The sequence below is a fragment of the Castor canadensis genome, chromosome 2, assembly GCF_047511655.1.
Source record: "Castor canadensis chromosome 2, mCasCan1.hap1v2, whole genome shotgun sequence".
Lineage (NCBI taxonomy): Eukaryota > Metazoa > Chordata > Mammalia > Rodentia > Castoridae > Castor > Castor canadensis.
Window position 1 is genome coordinate 105,566,615 of NC_133387.1, and position 27,192 is coordinate 105,593,806.

General features: G+C 48.7%; 1 protein-coding gene across 1 annotated transcript in view; it reads left to right on the forward strand.

Moving 5' to 3' along the window:
* Positions 1-27,192, forward strand: part of Nudcd3 (NudC domain containing 3) — a 96,333-nt gene that overhangs the window by 62,645 nt on the left and 6,496 nt on the right. Inside the window, exons 3-5 of the mRNA XM_020158389.2 lie at positions 6,588-6,720; positions 15,614-15,757; positions 26,199-26,387. Coding sequence (XP_020013978.2) covers positions 6,588-6,720; positions 15,614-15,757; positions 26,199-26,387 — 466 coding nt within the window. The remainder of the gene's footprint in view (positions 1-6,587; positions 6,721-15,613; positions 15,758-26,198; positions 26,388-27,192) is intronic.

Here is a 27,192-nt window from a genome sequence, read left to right on the forward strand (position 1 = left end):
TCATGTATTTGGACCCACAAATACTTCAGTAGAAATAAGGACTTCAATTTAATGTAATTGTCACATCTTACAAATTTAGGACTCCTTAAAGCCATGTGATAGCCAGTCTGTGTTTACATATCTTAATTGTCTTAAAAATGCCTTCTTATAGTTCTTTTCTTCACATTAGCATCCTGTCAGGGTCCAAGCATCCAGTCTGGTTAATGGGTCTCAGAAGCCTCTTAGTTTCTCTTCTCTCTGTTTATTGCATGCGTGTATTTGTCACAGGAATTTGGAACTTTGTCTAGTGTACTTTCCCAGGCTCTGGACTGGCTGACCGATTGTCCTGTTTGGGAGACCATGTTCCTCTTCTTGTCATCTTTCCTAGGAGCTGGTGGTTAGACCTGTAGGTTAGAACCCATTCAAGGCCCCTTGTTTGGGGCAGGAATACCTCCTGAGCAGGCCCTCTAGGGCAGGGTGTGTTGTCCTGTCACCACAGATGTTTGGGGATGTTCTGGGTCTGTTCACTCGAAGGTCCCTCCAGCCTCTTCATGTTCATCACAGATCACAGGGTGGCAATTCTCATTCTGCTTTACCTTCCGTGTTTATTATCTAAATTCTTACTTGGAGACTTGGTTCTTCTAAAATTAAGGTTCCTACAAAACCATTTTATTGATGAATTTTAGCTTGAGTTGTACTCTGTCACCAAAAGTGACCATGGATTTTTGTTTTATGAACTCCTGGGTTTTAATATGCTGGGTGCTTCTGTCCATTGTAGACGTTTTTCTTTTTAATGCTTGGGTTGTCCCATCTTTGGCTGGTGGGCACCTCTTGAAACTGGCTCCTGTGTCTTTCAGCATGACATTCCTAATCTTTGATGTCTCCTTGCTCACTGGGAGGGAGAAGAGAACAGGGCCAGGCTCTGCTGTGCATTCTGAACACTTCTCCAGAAATGCTGACCCCTGCTGGCTCACTGTCTTTGAAGTAGACCAGCTACTGTTCTTGGAAGGCTGATGGTGGTAGGGTAGTCAAAATTGGTGATGTCGGGAACCAATACAAGTATTGACCCTAGATTTTTAGTAAAAGATGCTCAAGGATGATCGTGTGGGATTACTAGGTACCTTTCTTTAAATGTCACATAGGGTCAGGAGTCATCTTGTGCTCATAAAAGTTGCCCAGTGAGTCTTCTGTCCACAGTCAGAGGCCTTCTACCAGGCATACCACTCAAGAACAGCAACAGGGGCTAGGGGCGAGGTGAGTCATGTACTGCAGGGGAAGGAGCTGTCAGAGAGGGACACCTGTCTGGAGGGCTGCCCAGCCTCTGCCCTTGAGAGATAGCCCATTAGCTTGAGCTGCCGCCTGGTGGGAAGCCCAGAGTTGAGATTCAAGCCCTACCCCACCCTTTCTAAATGAGCAGGTCGAAGGCTGCAGAGGTGACAGTCCTGGGCTGCATTTGGGTCACTGGGATTGGGGTTAGGCATGGCAGTGGGAGGGCCAGGCCCAGTGTCTGGGCATTGATCACTAATTGAGTTGGAGAACTGAGAGTTGCACTGTGAGTTTGAGGAGTGGACAGTCATGGGAAGCAGTCAGTTAATTTGAGGCCTCAGGAGCAGGGCAGGGGGCTATGTTTATAATGCTGCCCATTTTATACAGCTTCAGAAAGGAAGACACCCAGGAGAGAAGTGATTGTATTGTCACCAGATGGAAAGGCTGATGACAAATCTTAGGTTGAGTCTGAGCACAGGCAGGAAAGACTTAGCTCGGGAGGAAGAGGAATCCTTTGTGGGGGCAGAAGGGAAAAGGAGGAAAGGAGTGATGATGACTAAGCTTGAGTGTCTGGAAGGCCCTGCTAAGATGCTAGACTTTGTCTCTGGGGCCGGGGAAGCCTAGAAGGTTGTTGAAGACTGCACGTGGCCAAGAGAGGCCATGGCTATGCCTGATAGGGATGTGTAGGATCAGTGAGAGGAGAAAGAATTGGCTAAGAGAGACGAAGACTGCAAAGGGAGAGAAAGAACTGCCTCTGGTGGCTGCCTTGTACCCACAGCAGGCACACATTCCACACAGGCATGCTATAGCAAAATGCCATAGGCTGGGTGTTTACATACAACTAGTGTCTGTCTGTCATAGCTTTGAAAACTAAAAGTTCTGTCAAGTTCCTGGAGATCCAGGGTCTAATGAGGGCATGCTCCTTATAAACAGCATCTTCCATGTGTCCTGCTTTGGCAGGAGGAGGAGAGGTCTCTCCGAGGCTCCTTTAATAAAGACACTCGTCCCATTTGTGAGGCTCCAACCTATGACCTGATCACCTTTAACACCATTACATTGAGGTTAGGTTTCAATTTAAGAATTTTTGGGGGGTGGTAGGGGACACACAGGCTTTCAGACCACAACACACACGTGCACACTGCACACACACATTGTGATGCCTTCCCCAAGGGTGCAGAGGGCAGGTGGGTGACAAGGATAACATTGTCATTCACATACAGAGGCAATGGTCTTTGTATCACATTGTGCAGAGTGAGTGAATATTTACAGTACTGATAGGATTTATTGCAAGAGGCATGAAGGAATGGCTGTTTGGAGTAAGGGGTGGTACCTGGCAAGCCAAGAAAAGCTCCAGACACTGAGTTCCACCTCTTTGGCTGTCCCTTGGGGGAGATATTCAGGTAGCAAATGCCTGTTTTATGCATTCTCTGTGGAAAAGAGCTTTGAGGGCAGCACCTGTGGCCCCACTGTTCATAAATCCATTGCCAGTTCGGGTTCCAGCTCCCTGGACAAAAATCTTCAGTTGAGGCCTTTGGTGGCATCTTATTTACAATGTCTCATACTTGCCACTAGTTGCTCCAGGATTGTCTCTGATCCTTTGGTTTTTCAAAGCAAACCAAAGAGAAGCTGGAGGTGTATCTTACTGGTAGAACACTTGCCTAGCATGTGTGAGGCCCTGGGTTCCATCTCCAACACTACAAAAAACAAATTTGTAGAGCACCTGACTAGCAAGCATGAAGCCCTGAGTTGAGTTTAAACCCCAGTACTGCCCCCTAAAAAAATAAACCAAAACAAAAAACACAGAACGAGAAGAGGACCTGTGACAATGCTCAGGCAGGCTCTCTGGGGGTCTGGGTCTCTACCAGGCATGAACCCTGCCTCTACTTTCCATCATGGCGGTGACTCCTTCAGCAGGGCCACCAGTGCCCACCTGTGCAGGTGACTGGTTCCTGGCTTGGCCCACTCAGCAGCACCCATGCCTGCTGGGAAGGCCCATCTGCTGGGAAGGGTCTAGCAGCCAAAGCCAGTCTGTCCCCAAGGAGACAGGACTTGTGGCCCATAGCACCCAGCAAGCTGTGGGACAGCTGTGTTTTTCTGTAACTTGTTGAAGAGCCTTGTTGTCCCAGCTCATCAGGAGTGGGAGCCACAGTGAGACCTGCTCCAAAATCTGCAACCTGGCTGCTGACTCACTCTTCCTCCCACCCTGGGTGCTGGAGCATCAGTGCCCATCCTCCACCCCTCATCCCCCCCACCCTCCTCCCTGGCCCACAGCTGCAGGGGTAGCCACGGATGCTTGCTTAGTGGGGCTCAGAGCCACCTGCGCTTGACAGGACACTTATTTTTACATGCTGTCGGCTGGAAATAATCAACTTTATTTAAAGAGAATGTGAATTCAGAGTGCTAAAAAAAGCACCCAGCAACTTGCTAGGGCTGTTTTAGGAGTTCTGCCTCCTCTGGAAGGAGATACAGAGCTCATGCACCTGAAGCCTAGCCAGGACTGTGGGAGACACAGTTGGCAAGATGAGCCAGGTGTGCCCTGCCCCCCCATGACAGGGCCCTGCCAGGAGCATAGAGGTTTGTGGGCTGGTGTGGGATCAGTCTGGCAGACACCCCCCAGACTGAGACTGGCAGCCTTCCTTGAAGCAACAGTTCACGTGGCATCATTGGCCATAAGCAAGGGTACACTCTGTGGAGCATCTGTCCAGGGCCCAGGTGCACTCCACTCTCTTCTCTGTAGAGAGCTGCCTCTCCTCTTGTCCCCACTTTTGAGGAGTCTTAGTGCCAGACTTCTGTCAAGTGCTGGAGCCATGTTGGTCTATACCTTGTGTGGGAGTGTATTTGGTTTGTGCATTACAATTTTGATTGTTTTCACACGATAATGTAAGTGCAGGCTGTCAGAGGAGGGATGTGTAGGTCCTCCCACTTCCCACTACTCCCTCTGGGAGCACAGGTAGCCACTGCTGCCCTGTCTTTTCACGGACATTTGCCCCATGTTCAAGTGTGAGCTTAGTTCTGCCATCTCAGCTTTGGTGGGAGGGTCTTGTGGGCACTTGGTTGCTGGGCAAGTCCATGTCGTTTATTTGGCTCCTCCTCACCCCTTCCAGGGGTGTCCAGGGCTTGGGCTGGAGCTAAAACGTGACAACTTAGCTTTGTTGAAAGCCACCATGTCTTTAGAGGAAGTTGGGCAACTTTATGGGAAAAATGAGTTAAGGATTCCAGTATTCCACCTAAAGAATGTGAAACAAGATCTAGTTTTTGGTGAGCCGTATCAATAAGTACAGCAGTGATTTTGAGGATAGTAATGTAGCCTACTCTATGCGATTCAAGTTAGATGCTCAGACCGATGGCGTAGTTAAATTTGAGTAATTTTAGATTGGTGAGCTCTGTGCATCCTGAGCATTTGCAGGGTTTTCCTCAGTGCTGGTCTCCTTGGAACCATATATCTGTGGATACCAAAGGTCTACTGTGTACATACTTTCTCTTCTTAAAAGCTGAGGGTATACCTTACATAGAAGGCATATATCCTTTTTCCAGTTTTGTGGTGTATTGAAAGCTTTCTCCACACTGTTAAATCATCTTTGGAAATACCATCAGTACATTGACATTGTCTTTCTTTTGCTGCCTTCATCCTGCTCTGTTTCCTTAAGTTGTTGAGCCAGGTATCCTCTGGGCTCCCGGTTCCTGTATGTCATCATCTCGCCCTTATGGGCAGTTTCAGGCTGGCATTCATTCTTCAATAGTGCTAATTTTGAATATCACCTCTGACTGAAGTTATTTGCCTTAGTCACTGTTTGCTTGCGTTGCCTCACCAAACTGTCACAGAACGGCAGCTTAAAGCACACATTGACACTGTTATTATTCTGAGGTAGGAATCTGAAGTCAGGGTGCTAACCAGGCCTCACTCCTGAAAGCTGGAAGGTAGAATCCTTTGATCTCTTCCAGCTTTGGGTGGTGGTCCACAGGCCTTGGTGAGCCCCACACTCCAGTTTGCCTTTTTCACATGACTGTCTTCTTCACATAGCTGTCTGCACAGCATCTTCCCTGGGTACGTCTGTGCCCAAAGTCCCTCTTTAAAAATACCAGTCATGGTGGCTTTGGGCCCACTGGATCGTGCCTGAAAAGACCCCATTCCCAAGGAACATGACAGTGTGATGTTCTGGGGGTCAGCACTCCAACATATCATCTGAGAGACACATGTAGCCCTTAATCCACCAGTTACCTAACTAGCTCAGATCACTGGAGGCCCAGTCTCATGCATGAATGCAGGTTGGGCTTACCTAAAGTAGGTAAATGTGTTCTTGTCTGAAAACCTGAGCCAGAAAAAGTATGCCCTTTTTACCACCCCTTCCCAACCTTCATCAGCACAGATATTGACACGTGGAGTTTTGTGCTTTCCCGAGTGAGTGCCATGAAGTGCACACCTTGTTTGTAGTTTTTATCTGTTGATCTATGAGCAGGCCCTGGAGAAGATGGCCCAGCCCCACCCCCACAGAAGGTGGTGTGCAACTGCCTCCCATGACAAGGCCTTTGTCTGTGATTTACATCCTCAGCTCACTTAGGGACCTGTGAATCAGTCATTTCAAAAAAGTGTTTCTGGGCTGGAAGAGTGGCTCAAGTGGTAGAGTGCCTGCATAATAAAAAAGTGTTTCTGTGATTAGCATTGTTAAGATTTATGACAAATACTGTCTTATTTTCACAACCAGCTTCTTGGCTAGGCCCATTTGCATTTGTGCTGTGTTTATAATGGATGTATACAATAGAATTTGGCTGGGGTTTTTAGGCCATCTCATTAAATGTATTGCTTACATCTTCCTAATGATGCACACAGGTTTAATGCAGTCCCTTTGGGTTTCATTTACTTAACTAGGGGAAAATAGAGGCTCAGGGTTAGATTTGGATTGAGTCTAGCAGCTGTAGGATGAACTTGTTTTGCCTTTTTAAAAATAGGCCCCGTCAAGCTGTTTAGAATACAGCAGGCCCCCAACAAGTCACGGGTTTTATGAACAGGGGCACAGGGCTAGTTAACAGCATGGTCCGGAGCAGCTGGCAGCACTGGCTCTGCTTTGGTGATAGTTACAGGTGCTTTTCTAAACTTGAGGGTTGGCGTATGGGTTTCTTCTGTCTTGCTTTCCCCTTGTCCTGTGATTTATGGGAAGACCACTAGGAGAGTCACAAAGGAAATTGTCCCAAGAGACAGGGTTTTCATATGCAAAAGCCAGTGAGCTTGAGGTGAAACCTGGACTGGTCACTCCTCAGGAGGAAGGTGTGGCGTGTGCTAGGCCGCCAAGGTCCCCTCTGCTCACACTTACCCAACTGCATCTCACATTTCCTTTCTATTTCAGGATTCAGGAGCAGTTCCAGAGGAATCCTGACAGTTACAATGGTGCCGTCCGTGAGAACTACGCCTGGTCACAGGACTACACAGATCTGGAGGTCAGGGTGCCGGTGCCCAAGCACGTGGTGAAGGGAAAGCAGGTAACAGCTGGGACGAGGGCTTCACTCCAGCCAGTCTGAGCTGTGGGGGGTGCACCAACTTCGACATAGGAGGGTCAGGATCTGCTTCTGGATTGGAGGCACATTCCTGCTCTTGCCCGAGGCAGGTGGGCTACCTCTGCTGGCCTCACTCCACCTTCTGCCCGGGATATACTTTCAGTTAGTCTCTGAGCAGTATCAACCCCAAGAGTCCATGTGCTCCATGTCCTTGCCTCTCACTAAACAAGTCACAGGCATTCTCAGGTCCTGGTATAAATGACCAGCCTCTTAGTTTTCACAGGAAGACTTAAACATTACTTTGGTGAATTCTTTATCTTCCTAGAGTCTGTCTGGGGTTTCCCTACGATCAGTCAGTCAGTGGAGGGCTCACGCGCCTCCTCATGGCGCATCTCCTCAGTTCCCAGCTTTGCCAGCCCAGAGTCCAGCCAAGTCACATCAGACAGGTAACAAGTGGGCAGTACCTTCTTGTGTGTGATAAATATTTGTGATTTAGTCATGGGGCAGTGAGGGGGGAGTGAGCACAAGTTCTTAGATGCTGCAGTTCTCCCAGGGCTCGAGGTGGCTGTGCAGGAAGGGGATAGGCCTAGCCCACCCAGGTCTCCATCTCTTTCCTGCTGTCTGTTTACTTCTCCTGCCCCTTGCGGTGATTGTTTCTCATGGCCAACACATGTGTGCCGAGTTCAAGCTTCCCTTTCCTCAAGCCTCCTTTCTAAAGTTGGCGCAGGGTTATTGGAGGGCATCCTATATCTGCCAGGGTCACTGTCTTGGTGTCACTGCTTGGACTCAGTAGCCAGGCCTTTCATCGCTGGTGCCCATGGAGGGCTGGTCCCACTTGGTCAGCACAGGTGCTGCGTTATGGTCTTTGTCTCTCCTCACTGGCAGACACAAAACTGCTGCTTTTTCTTCAGCCATGAACACACCCTGCACCCTTTAAATCATGTCAGGTGTTGGGTGAGCCCTTCTATGATTCCAGCCAGCCCTGAGGCAAAGCAAAGAAACCCAGGTCACAGAGTCCTGTGGGCTCTTCAGTGGGAAGAGGCCATACCTGGTGTAACTGTGACATTTACAACTCCAGTTGACTTTTAAAACCTCCATGTAGCAACTTGGAGTAGAATTTAACCTTTTAAAGAGAGAGAGCTGTTTATTCAGATTGGGCTCATGTGAATCCCTCCAGCCTTCCTCTCTTGTGCCTCTCCTGTGGGCTCTTCCCAGCTCTCTGGCCTCTTCTCAAAACAGGCAGACATTCTCTGCACTTGCCCTGTGCAGGAGTCAGGATGGGGACTGAGGCAGGACTTAGAAGACCGTGACTTCCAGTAAGGAGAGACAGCCAGTCTCAGCTGAATGCTGCTCATTCTGTGATACCAAAGACCAGCTGTGCTCGCTTGCCATTAATGGGACAATGATGGGAACCCTGAAACAACCCTTAAGGTACCGCAGCTGTGGCAAGAACCAGCCATCTGCACAGTTCTCCCTCCCTCCATCTCTGTTAAACATATCTCTTACCAGGGCCTGTGACCCCTGGAGTCAGGCTAGTGTAACCTTAGGGTTCAAATCAGACCAACCAGATGACTAGGGATCATGCACACAGAACTCCAGCTTGGAGCGACTGCCCCCTGTCTCTTTGGAGAGGTCAGGAGTGGGTGCTGGCTCTCCTTCCCAGATTGTTTCCCCAGTATCGTCTTGGGGTGCTAGTGGGGCAGGTGTTGATTTCCATTTCATTTTCTGGTGGAATTGTCAACAAATTATGAATAGTGTTGATTACTATTGTCATCCATTTAGATAAGAACATTACAGCTTTCTGAGCCTTCATTTGACTTCGGATGTGCTCTGTGTTCCTCTGGGGCTTAGGTAGGCCCAGTTGAGAACTGATCATTTTCTCTTTTTGTGACTCAGCAGATTCTGACTGCCCAACAGCTCTTGTCATCTCTTTCATAGCAGCTAGCAGTCCCTGTCAGACACGGGTCTCAGACATGCTGGCTCAGTACTAGGGGTTGCTGTAGCTCTTAGGAAAGCTACCTGTGCACTTTGCAGAATGACATGCTGTCCTGCCTGAAGTTCAGTTTCTGCCTCTCTCAATGCACTTGTTGTGGCCTGTAAGGTGATGTACCCCTGCTTCACAATTGTTACCCTGAAGCTGGCTCATTCTTGAGTGGACACTTATTGCACATATGGCCCCTGCAGTGGTCACCAAGATAGGCCGACGGCACAGGCAGTATGCGTTAGCAAATAATGGATGAAGCAGTTCCATAACACGCACACCGTGTGTGTGTGTGTGTGTGTGTGTGTGTATGTGTGTGTGTATGTGTATGTGTGTATGTGTACACATGGGGGAAATTTCCTTTTTCTCCTTCAGTAGTGTTCATCTCCACCCCCCAATATCATTTTGATAATGCTGCAGACTTCCTTTAAAAATTCATGGTGTGCCAGTTTCTTAGTGATCTAAGAGTTTTAGTCATGCCTCACTTAAAACTTGGAAGCAAGTTTGTTTTGTATTTCTTGGGTTTCAGTGGCCTGCGGGCTTTTCCTTAGAGTTGTACTTTCTTTCTGAACTGGCTGCTTTCCAGCCATTCCCTAAATGTACCTGTCACAGCTGCTGTCAGTATTTATTTTTGGGTTTTGTCTCAGCATCTATGAGACATAATCGTGATGGCGATGGTGGCCAAGGCTGCAGCACCCTAGTGGGTCAGGTCACAGTTGGTTCCGGGTGGTGATGGGAGGGTCTTGCATAGGCTGCTCTGTGTGTGTTGGGACCATGCTGTGCAGATGTGAGGCTCAGGGTCAGAGGATCGAGGGAGCTAGCAGTAGAGTGTGTCTTCTGTGCCTTGGCTGTAGCTCAGAGCTGGTGCATCGGATCTGGGCCTCTTGATCTCTTTCCTATAGGAACGGGTGAGATGGCGGCACAGGGTAGTGGGGACAGACCTTGGCAGCGGGAAGCTTTTGATCCCCTGCCTGGTAGAACATGGTTCAGTGCTGTCTTTGTTGAACCTGCTCTCCTCTCTTTAGGAAATGCACTGGCTTCCCTTCCCTGTCTTCAGTGTACCTCAGAGCAGGGACAGGGAACTCTGAGCTCATGACAGATGTTTGTGCGATTGTTCACTTCAGACCAGGGTGGTTATAAAACTGACATTTCATTGAGTCATAGAATTTTGATGCTTCTGAAAATTGAACTGTGGAGAGTTTTGCTCAGCCTCTCACTTTGCAGGTGAGAAAACTCTCCTGGTGAGATGGTGGCAGAGTGGGGACCAGACCCTAGGCTCCCACCCTACCCTGCTTTGAGTGGAAAATGCTATCGTGTTGATGCAGACAGAGCCATTATTGGATATCGGCTAATGACAAGTGACTGTTTCTTCCTGACTCTCCTTCTGGAGTATGAGGGTGCTCACAGCCTTGGTGCGTGTGGCTCTGTCCTCACACAGGAACCTTCTGGAACAACAGCTTGCCCCTGGGCATGTGCACTTACTGTTCCCAGGCTTAGACTTGTGGTGACACCTTCCTATGGAGCTCAATGCAGGTGGTGGAGTTTGTGCTGAATGCTAACATACGGCGTTCCCTTCTTAGAACTCGTTTGGAAAACTGTAGGAAGACTTTATTACAGGAAACTTCCGTGACAGAAAAGGCTAATAATAGGCTATACTTAGTACTTTATTCTTTAATTTACCAATTTTGAGTATGTAGCATATTTACATGGTCACAAGAATAAATACAGCCAATGAAAAAATCCCCGACCCGGCTCTGTGCCTCTTCTGCCCTGTACTCAACTAAGATGTCATAACTGGTTTGGGGATTCTTAGTAGTGACTTTTCTGCATATAAATCAAGTACAAGTGTATATTTCCTCATTCCCACCTTTAGCACAGATGATGTGTTCCACTTGCTGAGATGGCCCACTACTCCTGCTCTGATCACTTCTGTTTACCTCCATGTCCTAAGGGCCTCTGCTTGGTGACCTGTACCATTCCTGGTACAGGTTTTAACTCATCGAAGTGTTGCTCCCAAGGTTAGGCTCTTCTGGCAATCATATGACTTTAATGCTGTGTTCCATCTGAGGATTACATTCCACAATTGTGCCCATGAATGTCTGTGTTCCTAACACGCTGTCATTTTCCTCTTCCTCTAGTGACCCACACATCTCATTGGTTCACACTTCTCAACGGCCTTCATCGAGCAAATCCCTCACACCGTTTTGTCTCGCTGTGTGAGGGAAGCTCTTACCATCACTCACAGCTCTACTCCATTGCTCTTTCTAGTAGGAATGTGTTTTCTGGTTTTAACCCATCGCCCTATTGCATCTTCAGTAGTGAATATTTCCAGCACTATAGTATGTCCAGATCAGGATCTGCATCAATTGCTGATCAAATACAGGGGTTGTCTGCGACCTTGATAAATGGGTCAGGTCAGATAGTACCATGGCCAAGGGTCTGAGGCAAAAATCCAACGTCAACGTTCCATTTTCATAACAAACAGATTTAGGATGACCAGTGTACTGTCTGTTATTCATAGAACTTAAATGCCAATCCTTCCTCTTCCCAGTGTTTTTTCACTTCTGGATGAAGCATTGGTGGAAGTGTTCCACAAACAAGATGGCTGTCACCCACATTTTCTGACTGTGTTGCCAGAACACGGGCAGATAATTCCTGTTTTTGTTTTTGCGAGCATTTGGGTTCTTCACTCTGTAGGCTATACCTGCTGCATACTGCCGGAATCAAACCAGTCCTTCCCACACTTTGTGCACTGCCTGGCGCTTCCTTGTACTTTTGTGAGTGTAGGCTGTATTGGGCATCTTCCACACTAGGCCACTTGTGTTTTCCTTTACTTGCAGTGAGTGGTGCGGTGTCTCATTTCGGAGGATCCTTTGCTGAAGTTTTTGTACGGGTTCGTTCTCTGGGGAACATATGCTATCAACAGAATGTCCACAGGTTCAGTGCCTTTTCCATTTGAGCTAAGCACTTACGTGCACTGTGGCCATCACTGTTACTGGTTGAAGCATGATAGATAGCAAATCTCAAACCACTTTATTATTCTTTCTTCAGAATTTCATGCACACAGTATTTGTTCTTACCATAGTCTTAGCAACCTCAGCATGTAATTTTTTATTAAGTCAAGATGTTTTAATTTTTCACCAAAAGGGAGAACTTACTGTCCTTTCTTTGGCATATCTGAATTGTCAGCATCATTGCTGTTGTGCTTTGGGACCATTAAGTGAAATAAGGGTCATTGAACCATGACAGTTGTTGATCTGATGACTAAAAGGATACCAAGGGACACTTAGGCAAGTAGCATATAAAGAGTTGACACAGCTGACGCCAGTAGTTCACGTGTCTGTAATCCTAGCTACTCAGGAGGCAGAAGTCAGGAGGATCATGGTTCAAAGCCAGCTCTAGGCATATAGTTCATGGAACCCTTTCTGAAAAATACTCAACATGAAAAGAGCTGAGGAGTTTCTCAAGCAGTAGAGAGCCTGCCAAGCAAGCGTGAGGCCCTGAGTACAAACCCCAGTGCTGCCAAAAAGAATAGTGTATACAGTGCACAAAAGAATGATTTATGTCTTACGTGGGAAGGAACTGAACAGTTAAGACTTCATCACAGTAGTCAGAACAGCATGGAACTTGAAACGTGCAGGTTGTTAATTTCTGGAATTTTCCATTCAGTATTTTCCGACTATGGCCAACTTTGGATAACTGAATCCAAGAAAGCAATGGATTTGGGGGGGCGGTGTTCTACTGAATTACAGATGTGTTACTCTGTTTTGTTATTAATCTGCTGAGTTGGTTTATGTGTTCCCCTTGCACAACTTGGTAGGTTTCATGTGGTCATATTAATCAATTCTTTTTAGCAGTTGCCTTCTGGAATTTGCATCAGGATTGGAAAGGAGCATGCTGCGTGTTGTAGTTTCTTTGATGCTCAGTTATCTGAGCTTTTGCTGCCTTATGGTCCATTTCAATCTAACAGGGGCAGCAGATTTGTCTGAATTCAGTGCTTTCCAGTTTACTGTATAGCAATGACATGATTTGTTTTCTTCGTAGAAGGCCCTTCTTTGTGACAATAGGCCTTATCACATTCATTAATAACCAACAGCCAAATGGCATGAATTTTATCATTTATAGTTGACCTTTCCATTGTATTTGTTAGGTAAAGGCACTCTTAAATACAACTGTTAAGGAAAAAAATACCAGTGAGGCCTGGGGATGTGGCTCAGCAGCAGAGTACTTGCCTGGCATGAGGGAGACCTTCAGTTTGATCCCCAGAAGCTCAAAAAAAATCAAAACAAGTAAACTTGAAACGGAGCAAAATTAAGGATATAAAATTGAAGTTGAAAAGATATACTAGTGTTAACTTTTTAAAATTGTAAGTTTAAAGCCTGGTGTAGATTATATACACCCTCTGTTGCATGTGAATTAGAAGGGTCTGGTGTGTTGGTAGGGGCTTGGGTTTAAAGCCGTTATTGTATTGACTGTAACTCTATGCTTTTTAGCAAATGAGGATATCCTCTTGGCCAGGCTACGCACAGTGCACTGCACCCCCTCTTATGTCTTAATGGGTAGAGCCTGTGTTGCACCGTCTTCTGGTTGTCATTCTTATCTTGGATGGGCCTATGGGCCTGGTCTTATCAGTACCCCATGATGGCAGCCTCCTGTCTGTACAGAGCATTTTCCCAAACATGAGCTCGTTTCTGAGGGGTTTTTGTTTTTGTCTTCCAGCCCTTGGAATACCTCACACCAGGGCTTCTTTTAAAGTGTAGTGTCCAGGGGGGTTTCACCTTGGTACTCGAGGCCTGTGTATATAGTGCTTAATCAAACCCCTCCCCCTTACTTACTGTCTTTATGGAGGTGTGACGTGCTGCCTGGCTTTCTCCAGCTCTGCACGATCTGCTTATCATCTTGTTTCTTGAATGCCATACTAATGGAGTTGATCTGCTTCTGCCTTGATTTCTTTCACTTTACCTTCCAGTTCTTCTACTGACATTTTTACTTTAGCTACTATATTTTTAGTTCTTTTTGGTCTACTAACACCCCCCCCCACACACACACACTGATACATTATCTTCTTAGATCTCTGAGATATGAAATAGAAATATTTACATACATTTTTCCTAATTAGCTCAGTAATCTTTGTTTTTTATTGAAATCTTTCTTTCTGTGTTGCTGATTTTCTTCAAAAGGTACAGCTCTCAATACCTTAGGAGTTTTTGTTGTTGTTCTTAGTATTTCTCCTGTTTTTTGTTTCTGTTTGTTTGTTTTTAAGTTTTTGGTGGTGCTGGGGTTTGAACTCAGGTCCTCACTCTTGCTAGGCAGGAATTCTGCTTGAGCCACTCTGCCAGTCCTTTTTTGTATTTTTTTTTTTTTAAAGGTAGGTAGGGTCTCACTTTTGTTTCCTGGGCTTTGAACCACTATTCTCCTGCATCCCGAGTAGCTAGGATTACAGGTGTGAGCCACCAGTACCATCCCTCCTTCTCTTGAGTGTGGGCGGTACTGCTGGTTTTCTGGTGTGTGTTAGAGTGTGTTCTTCCATCATGTGGCAGCTGAGTGGACTTTGCCTTACAGGATGTGAGGCCTGGCTGTCTCGTGCCATGGAGTAGGGCTTCACTGGGGATGCAGGCATCTCTACCAGGCGGCTCATACTGCTGCTCAGTGGGACCCTGTCCCTTATGGCACGGCTCCCATGGATGTTTGGAACCTGCTGACCCCAGCTGGAGCCACTAGCTGTGGCTTCCCGTGTGTGGAATTGTCCCCTTTCTTTCATGGTGTGGAGTGTTTTTGCTGCTGCTGCCTCAGGAGATCAGTGTCCCCAGTGTGGGGTTTTCCATTGCCCCTCCTTCCCCTGAGCACTTACTTCATCCTCCTGAGTTGGTGGTGTGAGATCCTTGCCCAGGTTTGGAGATGAGCACATCATGCAAAGCTGCCTGGAAGTTTCTTCTTGGGAGGCCCAGAAATGCATGGTTAGATTGATTTGGCCCATCGTTTGTGGGACCCACTCAGGACAACCTGACCTGGCATTGCACTTGCTTGTTGGAAAATGGAACAGCGGAGTGTGGTTGTACTCGACAGGACCTTCCAGGTAAATAGACTGTTCCTCAGTAAATACAGCAAGGAGAGGTGGGCACAAGAGCACCTGCAGTCTCATAGGAGGGCCTCCCTGGGTGTGTTGCTGGTGTTCCTGGGGTCACTTCCTCCCTGACCATGCACACAGGACTCTGGTTTTCATTGAGTGTGGCTGACAGGGTGACTGCTTCACATGCTTACCCTCCTTTCCCTGCTTTATTTATGATAGTTAAACTACTTAGATCACAATATCAGATTTCACTGGCAAATATTACTCACAGTTGCAAGCTTCTGTAATTGTAAGGGTTTTCAGTAATTTTTAAGAAGCAAGACAAAATACAATCCCCATAGGACTGGGCTCATCGTCCTAGGTGAAGACTGAGTGGTGGTCACAGGCTGTGCAGCAGCTCGCAGAGGGAAGAGGCCATGTGTGTCTCTCACAAGCCAGCCCTGGGCACACAGTGGAGCATGGGGTACTCGGCTGTCCTGGGTTCTGTGGTCCAGGGCTGGGCTTCTGCAGCCTCCAGGTAGTCACAGAGGATGCTCGCCTTCCAGTCTGAGAACCAGTCTCCCTAAGTGGAGAAGGTAGAGGGATTTGGGTAGAAAACCAATAGCTTCCCTACCCTACCTCCTCATTGCCCCCCACCCCCACCTGACATTTCACTTATGTTGAGAAAGATTTTCTGGTGTGTTTGCCTGAAGGAGCTTGCCGGCATGTGGGTTGCTGTGAGTGTGAAGTAGACTGACTGGCTTTCTCCACTAGGATGCCTAGTGTGCCCAGATGCCGTTGCACGCAGATAAGTACAGCAAAACGATTTTCTTCTACTGTGTTCTCAGGTCTCAGTGGCCCTCAGCAGTGGCTCCATCCGTGTGGCCGTGCTGGAGGAAAATGGAGAGCGTGTCCTCATGGAAGGGAAGCTCACCCACAAGATCAACACCGAGAGTTCCCTTTGGAGCCTTGAGCCTGGGAAGTGTGTTTTGGTAAGTGTGGGTGCCTGTGTGCAGAGCTCCCAGGTAGGTCATGAACCTGCTGTGATACCCCTGATACAGTCTTTACACTTGAGCTGTTAATTCCAGCATTGAGTAGACAAGATTTTCTAGGCAATTATACTGCTCAGCATGCACCTCCGTAGGCCTTCCCGCTGGCAGCCTCCACCTCTTAGGAGAGGTCCACTTCTCCTTGCATCTAAGGCAAAAATAAGTACACTGACACAAATGCAGGGGAGTTTCCTCAGGTGCCACTCTGGAGCATGCAGAGTCAGTACATTTACACACATGTTCATTTGACCATGTGGCACTCCAGACTGCAGCAGAGCACAGCTTGGAGTTCAGGATGATGAGACTAAGATGCAGATCCAAATAACAACTCACATGTTACCAGTCACCAGACTCCCACACACTGGGCTGCACACCTGGGTCAGATCTGTCCTTAACTCTGCACTCTGTTAATGGTGGCTGTGTGTGATCATCCCAGAGGAGGCTTCCTGCAGGAAAACCAGGGCATGATGCATATGGGGCTGACGGTTTCTTCTTTCTTCCTGTTTGGATGCTTAAGCAAGGTGTAGTAGAAGGCATAAGGATGAAAAGAAAAACATGAAGTCTTTGGTTAAAAAACGTCAAGAGTTTTATCCAGACACATTCTTCATATGTCAAAGTATATGCTAGAGGTGAAACAAGTATCTGATCGGTTTCTACAAGGGGTGCTTGGTGGTGTTTAGCCTCTCTGGGCCCACAGTGGCTCTGTCCTGCTGTCCTGGCTACTCTCGTGTTCAGAAGAGATGCAGGCCAGGGACTGAGTGGAGCGGAGTAGACTGTCAGTGTCTGTGGGAACTGGGACCAGCCTTGGCCCATCTCACCATCAAACTTGGAAAATAGAGCTCACTGTGGACCTTTTGGAGGCCCCCCCGCATGGACTTAGGCCACATACCTCAGTGCTGCCAGCGCCTTGACCTGCCTCCTCTCTTCCCAAGATCTCCTATGGCCCTGTGTGTGGTGTGGGAGTCCCCCACAGTGGGGCCGGACCTGGCTTGTGCCTGTTTCGATTCTGCCAGCACCACTGATAGCCAACAGTGATAATGTCCATGGGGACTGGCCCAGGACTGCATTCAGCCCTGCTTAAACCATGCATGTCTGACTCTTGTTCCCTGTCTCACACTATTCCACATACCCTGCTGGGCGAGGAACGTGCACTTCTGTCCATGGTGTGGCTTTTGCCCCTGTGGAGGTTGACTTTGGGTGTCAGTGTGATTGGACTGAGAGAACCAATAAAACATCCTTCTGGTGTGTCTGTGAGGGTGTTTCCAGAGAAGACTGGCATGTGGATCAGCAATCTTGAGTGGGGAGACCTGCCCTGAATGTGGGGGTACCATCCAATAGGCTGGGGCCAGAGGACCAGGAAGTAGAGAAAGGGCTTGTGCACTCTCACTGTTTCTCATGTTTGCTTTCTGTTTCTCTTTTTCTCTCACTCTCTTTCACTCTCTCGCTCTCTTGCTCTTGCTTTTGCTCTCTCTCTCTGGCTGTCTCTTCTCAAGCATGCATGGTTTTTGCTTCTATTCCTGCACTTGGATATCAGGGTTTAGGTTCTTTGACCTTTGAACATAAGACTTGTACCCGTGGCCCAATGGGGCTCTTTAGCCTTTGGTCTCCAACTGGGTTTCTCACTTTGAGGTTCTGCTTCTTTGGCTTTCCACCTTGCAGATGGCCACTGTGAAACTTCTCAGCCTCTGTGATATCTGAACCACGTGAATGAGTGCATGAATACATACATACATAAAAGCCTGTGTGTTAATAATACAACACTCAGCTTTCCCCCGGCTGAGCTCCTGTGAGCACCATCAATTTGATTCCTTTCCTTTGAGTCCTATCTAACATTCCAGGTGCCCTCACAACCTCTACCTCACTTGAGCTTTGCATGGTCATAGGGGTTTTGAAGGGGCTAGACTGGCAGTTCTGGACAGCAGGCTCATCCATGGCAGGCACTGCGCTTGACTGCTTTGGCCAGCTAGATCATGCTTGAGGTTCTTCTGGAAAGAAGAGGACAGAACTTATCTCCATTTCCCATCAGTCATGTTTTACCCCACGGGATGGCAGATCTCATGTCCTTTCCTGCAGCAGGGCACTTAATCCAACCTCTACACATATGGATTATCAGTGCCAGGGAGAATCCAATGTGGCACATGCTGTGTCTGATACAGCCCAGTGCTGCTTTTTTCATTTTCCAGGAGGCCTTGAAACTGGGGATTCCCTCCTGGGTACCCTTTCCTGGCCGTGGAGCTCTCTGCTCTCTGCAGAGCAGGTGTGAGCTGCTCCAATCGTAAGGGGACTTTCTGGGAGTCTGACAGGTTTACAAGAGAGTCCTGGGGTTCTAACATCAGCAGTGATTGAGACCCTGCTGGGGGCATCCCAAGGTCATAGGGATCTCTGAAGAGCAACATCTGAGCCAGAGAGGGGGGTCAGCCTGGACCTCAGGTGGTGGCAGTAACATTTCCGGCTGAAGAGGCATTGGTGGAAGGTACTATTGGGGGGCCAGAATAAAGCATTGCTGGGGCCCTGGAATGGGACATTGTTAAGATTCCACTGGAACCTGGGTTCCGGTGGCTCACGCCTATAAACCTACCTACTCAGGATCAGGAGGTGGGGATCACAAGGATCACAGTTCCAAGCCAGCCCAGGCAAATAGTTCATGAGATCCTATCTCGAAAATACCCAATATACAAAAGTGCTGGTCGAGTGGCTCAAGTGGTAGAGCACCTGCCTAGCAAGCATGAGGCCCTGATTTCAAACCCCAGTACCACCAAAAAAACCCAAAACCAAAACCAGAATATTCCACTGGAAGCTGAGATGTGTGGCCCACTGAGGGTCATCCTTAGTTTCTCACTAAAGGTCATGGCCCTTCATGGGCTGTCATAAGATCATCATCTCAGACCCCTTGCAGATCATCAGCCCAGGCTGGAGGGAGACCCTCTCTGACAGTAAATCTGGGCAGTGGCTCACACCATGCTCAGGTTGTGACACATGGGACTACGATCCCACTTCATCTTCATTCTGCCTGGGTCCTCAATGTCTCTGTGCCCTGAGGAAAGTGTTGGGTACTTGGCAAACCATGGTTCCAAGAGGTGTGCACTCCATGACTTCTGGAAAATGGAGACATAGCCAAGATGGGCACTGACTTCTCATTATCTGGGATGGGCTGGTTCAGCTCCTTGGGCTTCTGCCCCACATTAGCTGGGGGCCAGCTGCACATTTGGGGTCCAGACCCACTTTGGACCAGAGAGGAGACCAGCATCACAGGCAGTGTCACCACAAGTGCACACCCTAGTACTGTTTGCTTCTTTGCAGGCTTATTTTATAAGTCAGGACCTTGAGGCTCGGAGGGCAGTAGCTAGGCCACAAAGCCACACCTGCTGCTTGAAGCATTCCCTGGGGAAGGCTTGGCCTTCTCCAGCTGAGGAAGAGGGAGGGGAGCTGTTCACAATGGTTTTCAGAGGCTCCTGTGTAGGAAAGTTGGTGTAGGTAACACAGTCCCCAGGCACAGGGGTATGTGCACTGTGTCCGTTACTCATCTTCTATAGAGGACGGATGTACCATCTTGCTCCAGTGCGCCCCCTCCCCCCCCGCCAATCTCCTACCCACAGATGCCCGCAGGCCTGTCCTTGCCTCTGTTCTGCTCTAATGTAGGCTTCCTTGTGCCTGGGCTGCTGTTATGGCTAGAATTTGGTTTTACCAGGCACCTGCTACCTGTAGAGTTCAAAGGAAGAGCAAACCCAGCTACAGACACAGTATCTGTGCCACTTCTGGCAGGGCCGGGGGAAAACCCTGGAACTGAAATGCTATATGTGTAGGCTTCTCTTGTCCCCAAAGTTGCTCTCACTGTTGGCAGGTGGATTGTGGTTTGAGTGTAGCTTCACTCCTGAAAGGAAAGGGTCCAAGAAAGGAGTCGTGGAGACATGGTAACCCTCTTCCCATGGCTCTCGCATCTGCCCGTCCCTGACCTGCACATGGATCCATTCCTGCTGCATGTGCTCCACCCTCACCTCCCTAGCACGTAGCCATTTACAGGAGCTCAGGGTTTGCTGTGTTCTTCATTCATCGGTAACCTTTCTGGGCCACATTTTTTCCTTGTGACTGCATCTGACCTAGCACTGTAAATCAGTGTGGACATGATCGTTTCGATTCCTGAAGTTGCTTTTCCTTCTCCCTGTACTGCGTCTGCTATGTGGATCCCAGCACGCTGCATGCTGAGCATGTGGGTGCAGAGAGAGTCACTAGCGATTGGAACCTGCTTTTGGGCCATCACCGTAGCCATGCTGGACTTCTTTTCTTGACCTTCAGGTGAGGCCAAGCACCTAGCCTGGCTGACCCCACGTTTGTTGGTTGTGCATCACTGAGTGCCTACACAGGCATGGGTAAGGAGAGTAAATGGAGAGCCCCTCTTTACAGGTCCCAGATGTCTTGCAAACATGGCTTTTTTGGAGAAAGGGTCTTGAAGGTGTGATGAAGTTAGGAATCTCAAGATGGAATAATCCTAGATTAGCTGGGTGAGCCCTGAGTTCTCGACAAATATCCCTATAAGAGATGGAAGAGGAGATACAGATGCAGAGAAGGCCACGTGAAAGACCAGTCAGAGACCCGAGTGATGATGTGCACAAACCAGAGGATGCCTGCAGCCACCAGGAGCTGGGAGAGGCAGGAAGGGTCTTCCCTGAAGCCTTCAGGGCAGGCTTCTGGACTTTTGGCCTCCAGAACAAAAGGGTAGGTGTTGAATTCCTGTGAGTTTTTTTAGAGTTTTGGTCTTTTAGGGTCATGGCAGCCCTGGGACACTCAGGCAGGGTACCCTTGCAGGTGCTCTGAGGAGGGACAGCATTTGGAGGTGGTACTGTCACCCCCAGATTCCTTCTCTCCTCCCAGCTTGTGAATGCAGACATGCTGCTTGCTTCTCTAAAGCCACCTTCCACACAGCCTGCTTCTCTTCCCCTGCAGTGGATCCCACACCAGACAGCCAGGGCAGGCAGGGGTGGCAGCTAAAACCGTGTGACAGCTCTTGCCTGCCTCCCTCCCTCCCACACTCGAGAATGTTAAATGAGACTTCTTGACTCAGGCGAGCTCCTTGCCTGGTTACAGAGATGTAAAACCCGCCGTGGCAACAGCACCAGCTCCTCTTCCTGATGCCTTGTTCAGTCCCATAAGCCAGGCACTTGCCTGTGCATTGTCCTTGTTTCTTCTTCCCTGTGGCTGTCGGCCACCCTCTGCACCATGTGGGTGGCTGCGGGCAGGCAGCCACACTGTGCCGTGGGGCTCACCAGACACATCGGCGTTGGAAATGAGGGCTATAGCAGCATGAGGGGTGAACGCCGTTCCATGCGCACCTGTTCATGTGCTGACAGCATACACATAGAAGTTGTTAACACTGGTGAACAGCTCTAGAATATTCTGAGGAGGTAGACCTTGAAGCTCAGGCTTTAAAACTTACTGCAGCGTGTTTGTTTACGATTTTTCAACCTATATTGAGATGATTTCCTGAAGTTACTTCTCAAAAGTGGAATTCCAGTGTACAAGCTGTTTGCCGTGACTCTTCTTAGAGATTGAAGCATTCTGGATTATCACCGATACAAGTGTGCCTCCATCTCTGCATCCCCGCTTCCCACCGCCGTGGACTTAATTTTTCCCTTCCTGGTTTATCTGGACACCTCCAGTTCTTCTTGGCTTTCTTATGAGGATGCAGTGGTCCATCATCTACCTTTCCTAGCTGGCGGGCCCCCTTCCCTGCCCTGGCAACCTCTCCTGGCTGTCCTTACAGATCATTTAACATACTTTTTCCTAAATTCAGAGTGGAAGCTGCAGATTAAATTACATTAGCATTTTGGCAAGAGCCCAGTGCTTGGGAATTATTACATGAAATGGAGTGTGAGACTGACGCCTTCAGTGTGCAGTGTCTCCAAGGAGAGCCCTCAATGCTTCCAGTACTGTTCCAGACAGGAAGAGTGGAGGCTTGGGGTCATAGATGGCAGTGGCCCAAGGCAGCCTGCCAGTTGATCAATTGGAAGCAGAAGGAACCTGCTGAGTATGGTGGGCACTTGGCCTCCTGTGTGGTGAGAGGAGAGAGAGGTGTGTATCTTGGCATCATGTCATTGTTCCTACCGCCTTCTTGGGTGAGCCCATGGGGTCTTCAGACACACTCAGACCATGGCCCTGTCCTGTCTGGCCTATGCAGTGTCTTAATTTTTAAACTGAAAACAAATAGGTGGCAGCATTAAAACCCAGGAAACTACTTGTACAGTGCTGGCTTGTGGCATGTCCCAAGGAGCCACAACTGCCCTTGTGGGGCCCACATTTTCCCCAGAGTACATCTCCCGCCACACTCTTCTCACCCCATTATCAACCCTTATTCCAAGGTGTCTTCCTGTAAGGAATGTCCCACAACATCCTTGTTGGCCCAAACATGATCACATGGGCAGCTGTGAGGAGTAAAGCCGTCCTCACTGGGCACAGTGCTTCCCTGAATAGAAATGAGGTTCTGTTACTAAGGAAGGAAAGGGATATAAATGCTGGTGAGTCATCGGCACAGATCGGGGGATGCTGAGGTAAGTTGGTTCATGTTGAGGGTGAAGTTTCTGTGAGGACAATTTGGGAGCACCGTTCAGCCAGCATTCCGGGGTCCCTAAGAGAAGTAATTGCAGGTCGGGACCAGCTAGATGAAAGAGGAATCTTGATAGGTCTTGGAAAGTGAGGGTGTACCCAGGAAATGGTGGGGCCACAAGATCACAGTGGTCTCCCTGTCCTTGTCTGGACACAGTGAAGGATGGTTCCGGGTGATCATCTGAGCCCTTGAGAAAATGAGTGCAGGAGGCAGTGTTGAAAGCACAGAGCAGGCAGCTCCTCCACAGGAGAGAGCCCGTGCCATCAGTGTGGATGGACTGACACTGGAATGCCACTGTCCCATCCTTTGTGGGACCCTCACAGGGGTTCTGAGGAACACAGCCTTTGTATGACTGTGACTGTACTATAGAAGGCTTGGGGCTGGAGGGAGCACCCCGTGAAGTGTCTGCAGATGGGAGGGACACGTGTGAGTCCAGCTGGGTATGCACACCCAAGTTCCTCAGGAGAGACTCTGGTCAAGGGGGCACCCTGCACTGAAGGAAAGATAAGGCAGGGTTGCCCCATCAGAAGACCTCCTTACCCTCAGGAAGCAACTGAGGTAAAGGGCCAAGATTGATTAACTTCCTCTGAAGTGGTTAGAAACCACTTCACATTATGTTTTCTGTGTATGTTTTCTGCGTACACAGAGCAGAACAGAGGGCAGACATGCACTGTGTGGCTGTCTTTGTACTTGTCTTATAGCAACTTGTACTTGAAGTTATTTCCAAATGAAAGCTGTCCAGTAAGCACGCTCTTGATGGGACGCTCGTCATCATTAGGGAGCTGAAGTCAAGACCACAGTGAAATGCCTCTTTACACCATGAGAACGGCTGCTAAGAGACTGACATTGTCCAGCCTGGAGGAGCCCTGGTGCCCGGAGCTCACACACTGCTGATGGGCACAGCACGCTACTGCCTGGCCACATTGCACTCCGCCCATTAGCCAAGGCAGAAGGGACACACACATCCTACAGCAGCTTCCTACCTTACTGTAAGCCTTGGGAATGCCCACTTGCCCTCAGGCAGACGGACACACGTGTGGTCACCTGTGTCATGGAATAGCCTGGCTGAGCATCAAAGCCCACACACCCAGGAGAGGAAGCATGCATGCCTGAGAGCCATACAGTTCCATGGGGGTGACATTCTAGGCACAGGCAACCTGGCTGACTGGCATCACAAGTTGAAACAAGGGAAGCTGGGTGTGGCTTGTAAGGGTGGCTTCTCAAACCTCACTTGTTAAAAACTAACAAAATGTTTTTTTTATTTTTTAAAGCAAATGTTAAGCAAACCATCAGGCTACTTTTCCAAGGGTGGCATCTTTAGCCAGGGCCCCTGAATACCCTGCAAGAACTTTTCCCTCATCCTCTCACACACCCCTATTCTGCCTAGGATGCCGCAACAGGCCTGGGAGACCTGAGTGCTTAAAGTGGTTGGAAGGTTAGGTGCCTACAGTCTTACCTGAAGTCTCCTAGAAATGGCACTCCAAGGAAAGTAAATGGGGAAACCATAGTGGTCAGTAGTAGCTGGTATGTGGATGCTCAGCTGAGACTCTGGACAAAGGGCTGGGGATCTGGGTATGGGGTCACAGTTACGCATGAGAGAAGCACAGAGTTCTCCAAGGAGCCAGTGTGGAGAGGGAGGCTGGGTCAATGAAAAAAGTAGCAAGTCTGTTAAAATGTCATCTTTAAAGAGATAGGCGGTAGAAGGTAGGTAAAGATTCACTACAGTTTCAGAAACATGGCTTTGGGCCTTTATCAGAACCTCCATCCTGTCTGCTGCCTCAGCCCCGAAGGTAGCCTCTGCCTTTGCAGTGATGGGTCACAAACACAGAGGAGCAGGCTGCTTGCACGTAGCCCGGCTGAAGCACTTGTGCTGACCACACACGAGGATTGCTGAGGTAGACAGGATAACAAGGGCCAGTGAAGACGTGGAGCAGTGGAACACATGCACTCTAGGATGCAAGGTGGTGCAGCCCTGTGGAAGACAATCCATCTGGTGGTCTCTTGAGAAGTCAAACAGAACGACCAAGTGACCCAGTGGCTCTTTCCCTGGATAAATGTTCAGAAGACTCACAAGCAGGGATTCGAGCAAGTATTGCTGCAAGTTTTCACAGTATTGTTCACAATAGCCAAAAGGTGGAGATGACCCCATGTCCCATCAGTGGAATGAAGTTCGGACGCCTGCCATACATAGCCTTTGTGCTAAGTGAAGTGCAAAGGACAGATAGCAGGTATCATGGGATTGCCCTCCTCTGAAGTGTCCAGAGCAGGTACATTACAGAGGTGTAGTTGTTGCCATTGCCCGGGGCTGGGGACAGGCATTTTGGGGCGTGAGTGCTGATGGGTGCAGGCCCCCTTGCTGTTTTGGAGGTAGAGGTAAGTGTTGCATGCTATTGCACATGTTCTGGGTGCCATTGAATTGTTCACTTTTAAGTGAAATTTATAATATGAATTTTTACCTCAATAAAAAAAATTTTTAAACAGTGCCTTATGTCTCCTAGGATAGATGACTATTGCACATAGGTGACATCTATGAGCAAGGTGGTCATCTTTGAGATTGAAGTGTCTGGTACTGTAATTACTGGCTACCTGTGGAAGCCAGGTGTGCCCATGTGATGTAACGAGCATGACTGAGGAATTAAATGGTTTTCTTTCAGTTCATATTTTACAACCTACTAGCAGGTGTGGTGGCATACACCTGTAATCCTAGCACTTAGGAGATGGAGGCGAAAAGATCTCAAATTCAAAGTCAACCTGGGTTACGTAGCAAGACCCTGTCTCAAAAAACCAAGGATTAAGCAAGCTGTTGTGGTGCACTCCTATAATCCCAGTATTTAAGGAGCTGAGGCAGGAGGATTGTGAGTTTGTGGCCAGCCTGGGTTACATGGTGAAACCCTGTCCCAAAAAACAAAAACAAACAAACAGAAAAACAATCCAAAGGGCTGGAGATGTAGCTCAGTGGTAGAATGCTTGACTAGCATGTGCAGAAGCTGTAGGTTCAATCCCTAGCAACACACACACACACAAATGATAAATAAAAGACTTACTTGGTTTAGTTATTGGAAAACTACCTAACCTATGAATCTACTCCTAATTACACACTTTATGAAATCTAAATACAGATCAAATATTTGTGATGATTACAAAGAAGAACAGGGCTCACCTCGGTTTTTATTGGAGTTGCTAAGAGCCCATAAGGACAACAGGACACAGGATGAGCACCGCCCGCATTGCTGGCAGATGGGGATCCTTCCTCTCCCTCCTGCTGGGCAGACGCTGTTCTGAGCTCCACGTCCCCAGTGTGCATGCAGCTCAGTGTCCAAGAGCATCGCGGCTGAGGGTGGCTCTGCCCTGCACAACCTCATTTTGAGGGTTCGTCCTTGTCTTAAGTAGAAGCAAGAGTGTATATGTTACAGTGCTTGTGAGTTCTAACTATATGTGTTACATAGAGCTCAATAATAATTACTGAGGAAGGTAAGTTAAAACCTTAAAAGAGCTCTTCTTTCCTGTGATTTCCCATTCTGTAAAGGACCTTGAGTTTCTCCTGGAATGGGAAAGTACTGCACTTCCCACTTGGGAGGTTTTCCATCTCATGAGCTTGGTAAAGACAGGGCAGAGTTCTCAGCTTCAGGGGCTACTGAGGGAGTATCTGGAGTGGAAGGTCTGTCCTAAGTTGAAGTTGTGGCTCGCAGAGCAGAGCTTGTTTACTGGGGGAGCTAGCCTCCGTGCTTACTGCCCATGGTTGCCACCTCCCATACCTGATACAGATCTCTGCCCTGCTTGTCACAGGTGAACCTGAGCAAGGTGGGCGAGTACTGGTGGAGCGCCATCCTGGAGGGAGAAGAGCCCATTGACATTGACAAAATCAACAAGGAGCGCTCCATGGCCACCGTGGACGAGGAGGAGCAGGCGGTGCTGGACAGGCTCACTTTCGACTACCACCAGAAGCTGCAGGGCAAGCCACAGAGCCACGAGCTGGTACGAGCCCTGCTGCAACATGTGCCTTGTCCCAGACAGCCCAGAAGGGGCCCTGTCATACCTGCTCACATACCTGTTTCCCACCTGAAAACAGGCACATTCTCACACACACCCGAGCCTAAAGCCAGGGTAGCAGTACCTTGAAGGGTGTTTTAAGATGGGCCTTGCCCACACTGGCACCTGGTCATGTCGGGTGCTGACAGTTCTTGACCCTGTGCTTCATCCACACTTTCTGGGTGTGACTTCTCTGGAGCCCCTCAGGTGCTTGGTAGAGAAGGGGAGGCCAGGTTGCAGGGCCAGCTCAGGTTCTGATTGTGGAGGGCTGATGCACAGCAGGTAGTTTGCAAGCATGTTTGTGAGTGAATGTTGGGGGCCATGCTGAGAGACAGCAGGAGGCTGGGTCAGGTCTAACCTGTGTAGCGCCTGGGACAGTCCACCCTTGACAGAGAAAATGATAGACTAGACAAATACATTCATTCTTCCTATTTTCCTAATCCTGAAGAGTAGCTGTTTAGGGAAGAAAAGCCTGCTGCCTCAGATTCTTCTTACCTTCCTGCACCCATCTGCACAGCACCCTGGTTTGATGGGTAATAGGGAAGGGTTAGCTGCTGTGCACAGACCCCAGAAAGCTACTCAGGTTCACATGTCCTTGTCTGTGGAAGAAGCATTCCTTTGCAGTTTGTCCTGTCTTTGCCTTCCAGAGCAGCCTGTGTACATGGGGCTCTGTGTGCTGTGCTGCCACACCAGCCACTGTGGCCTGTCTTCATAGCTGTGCCTCCCAGCCTGGAACTCAGTTTGCTGTGAA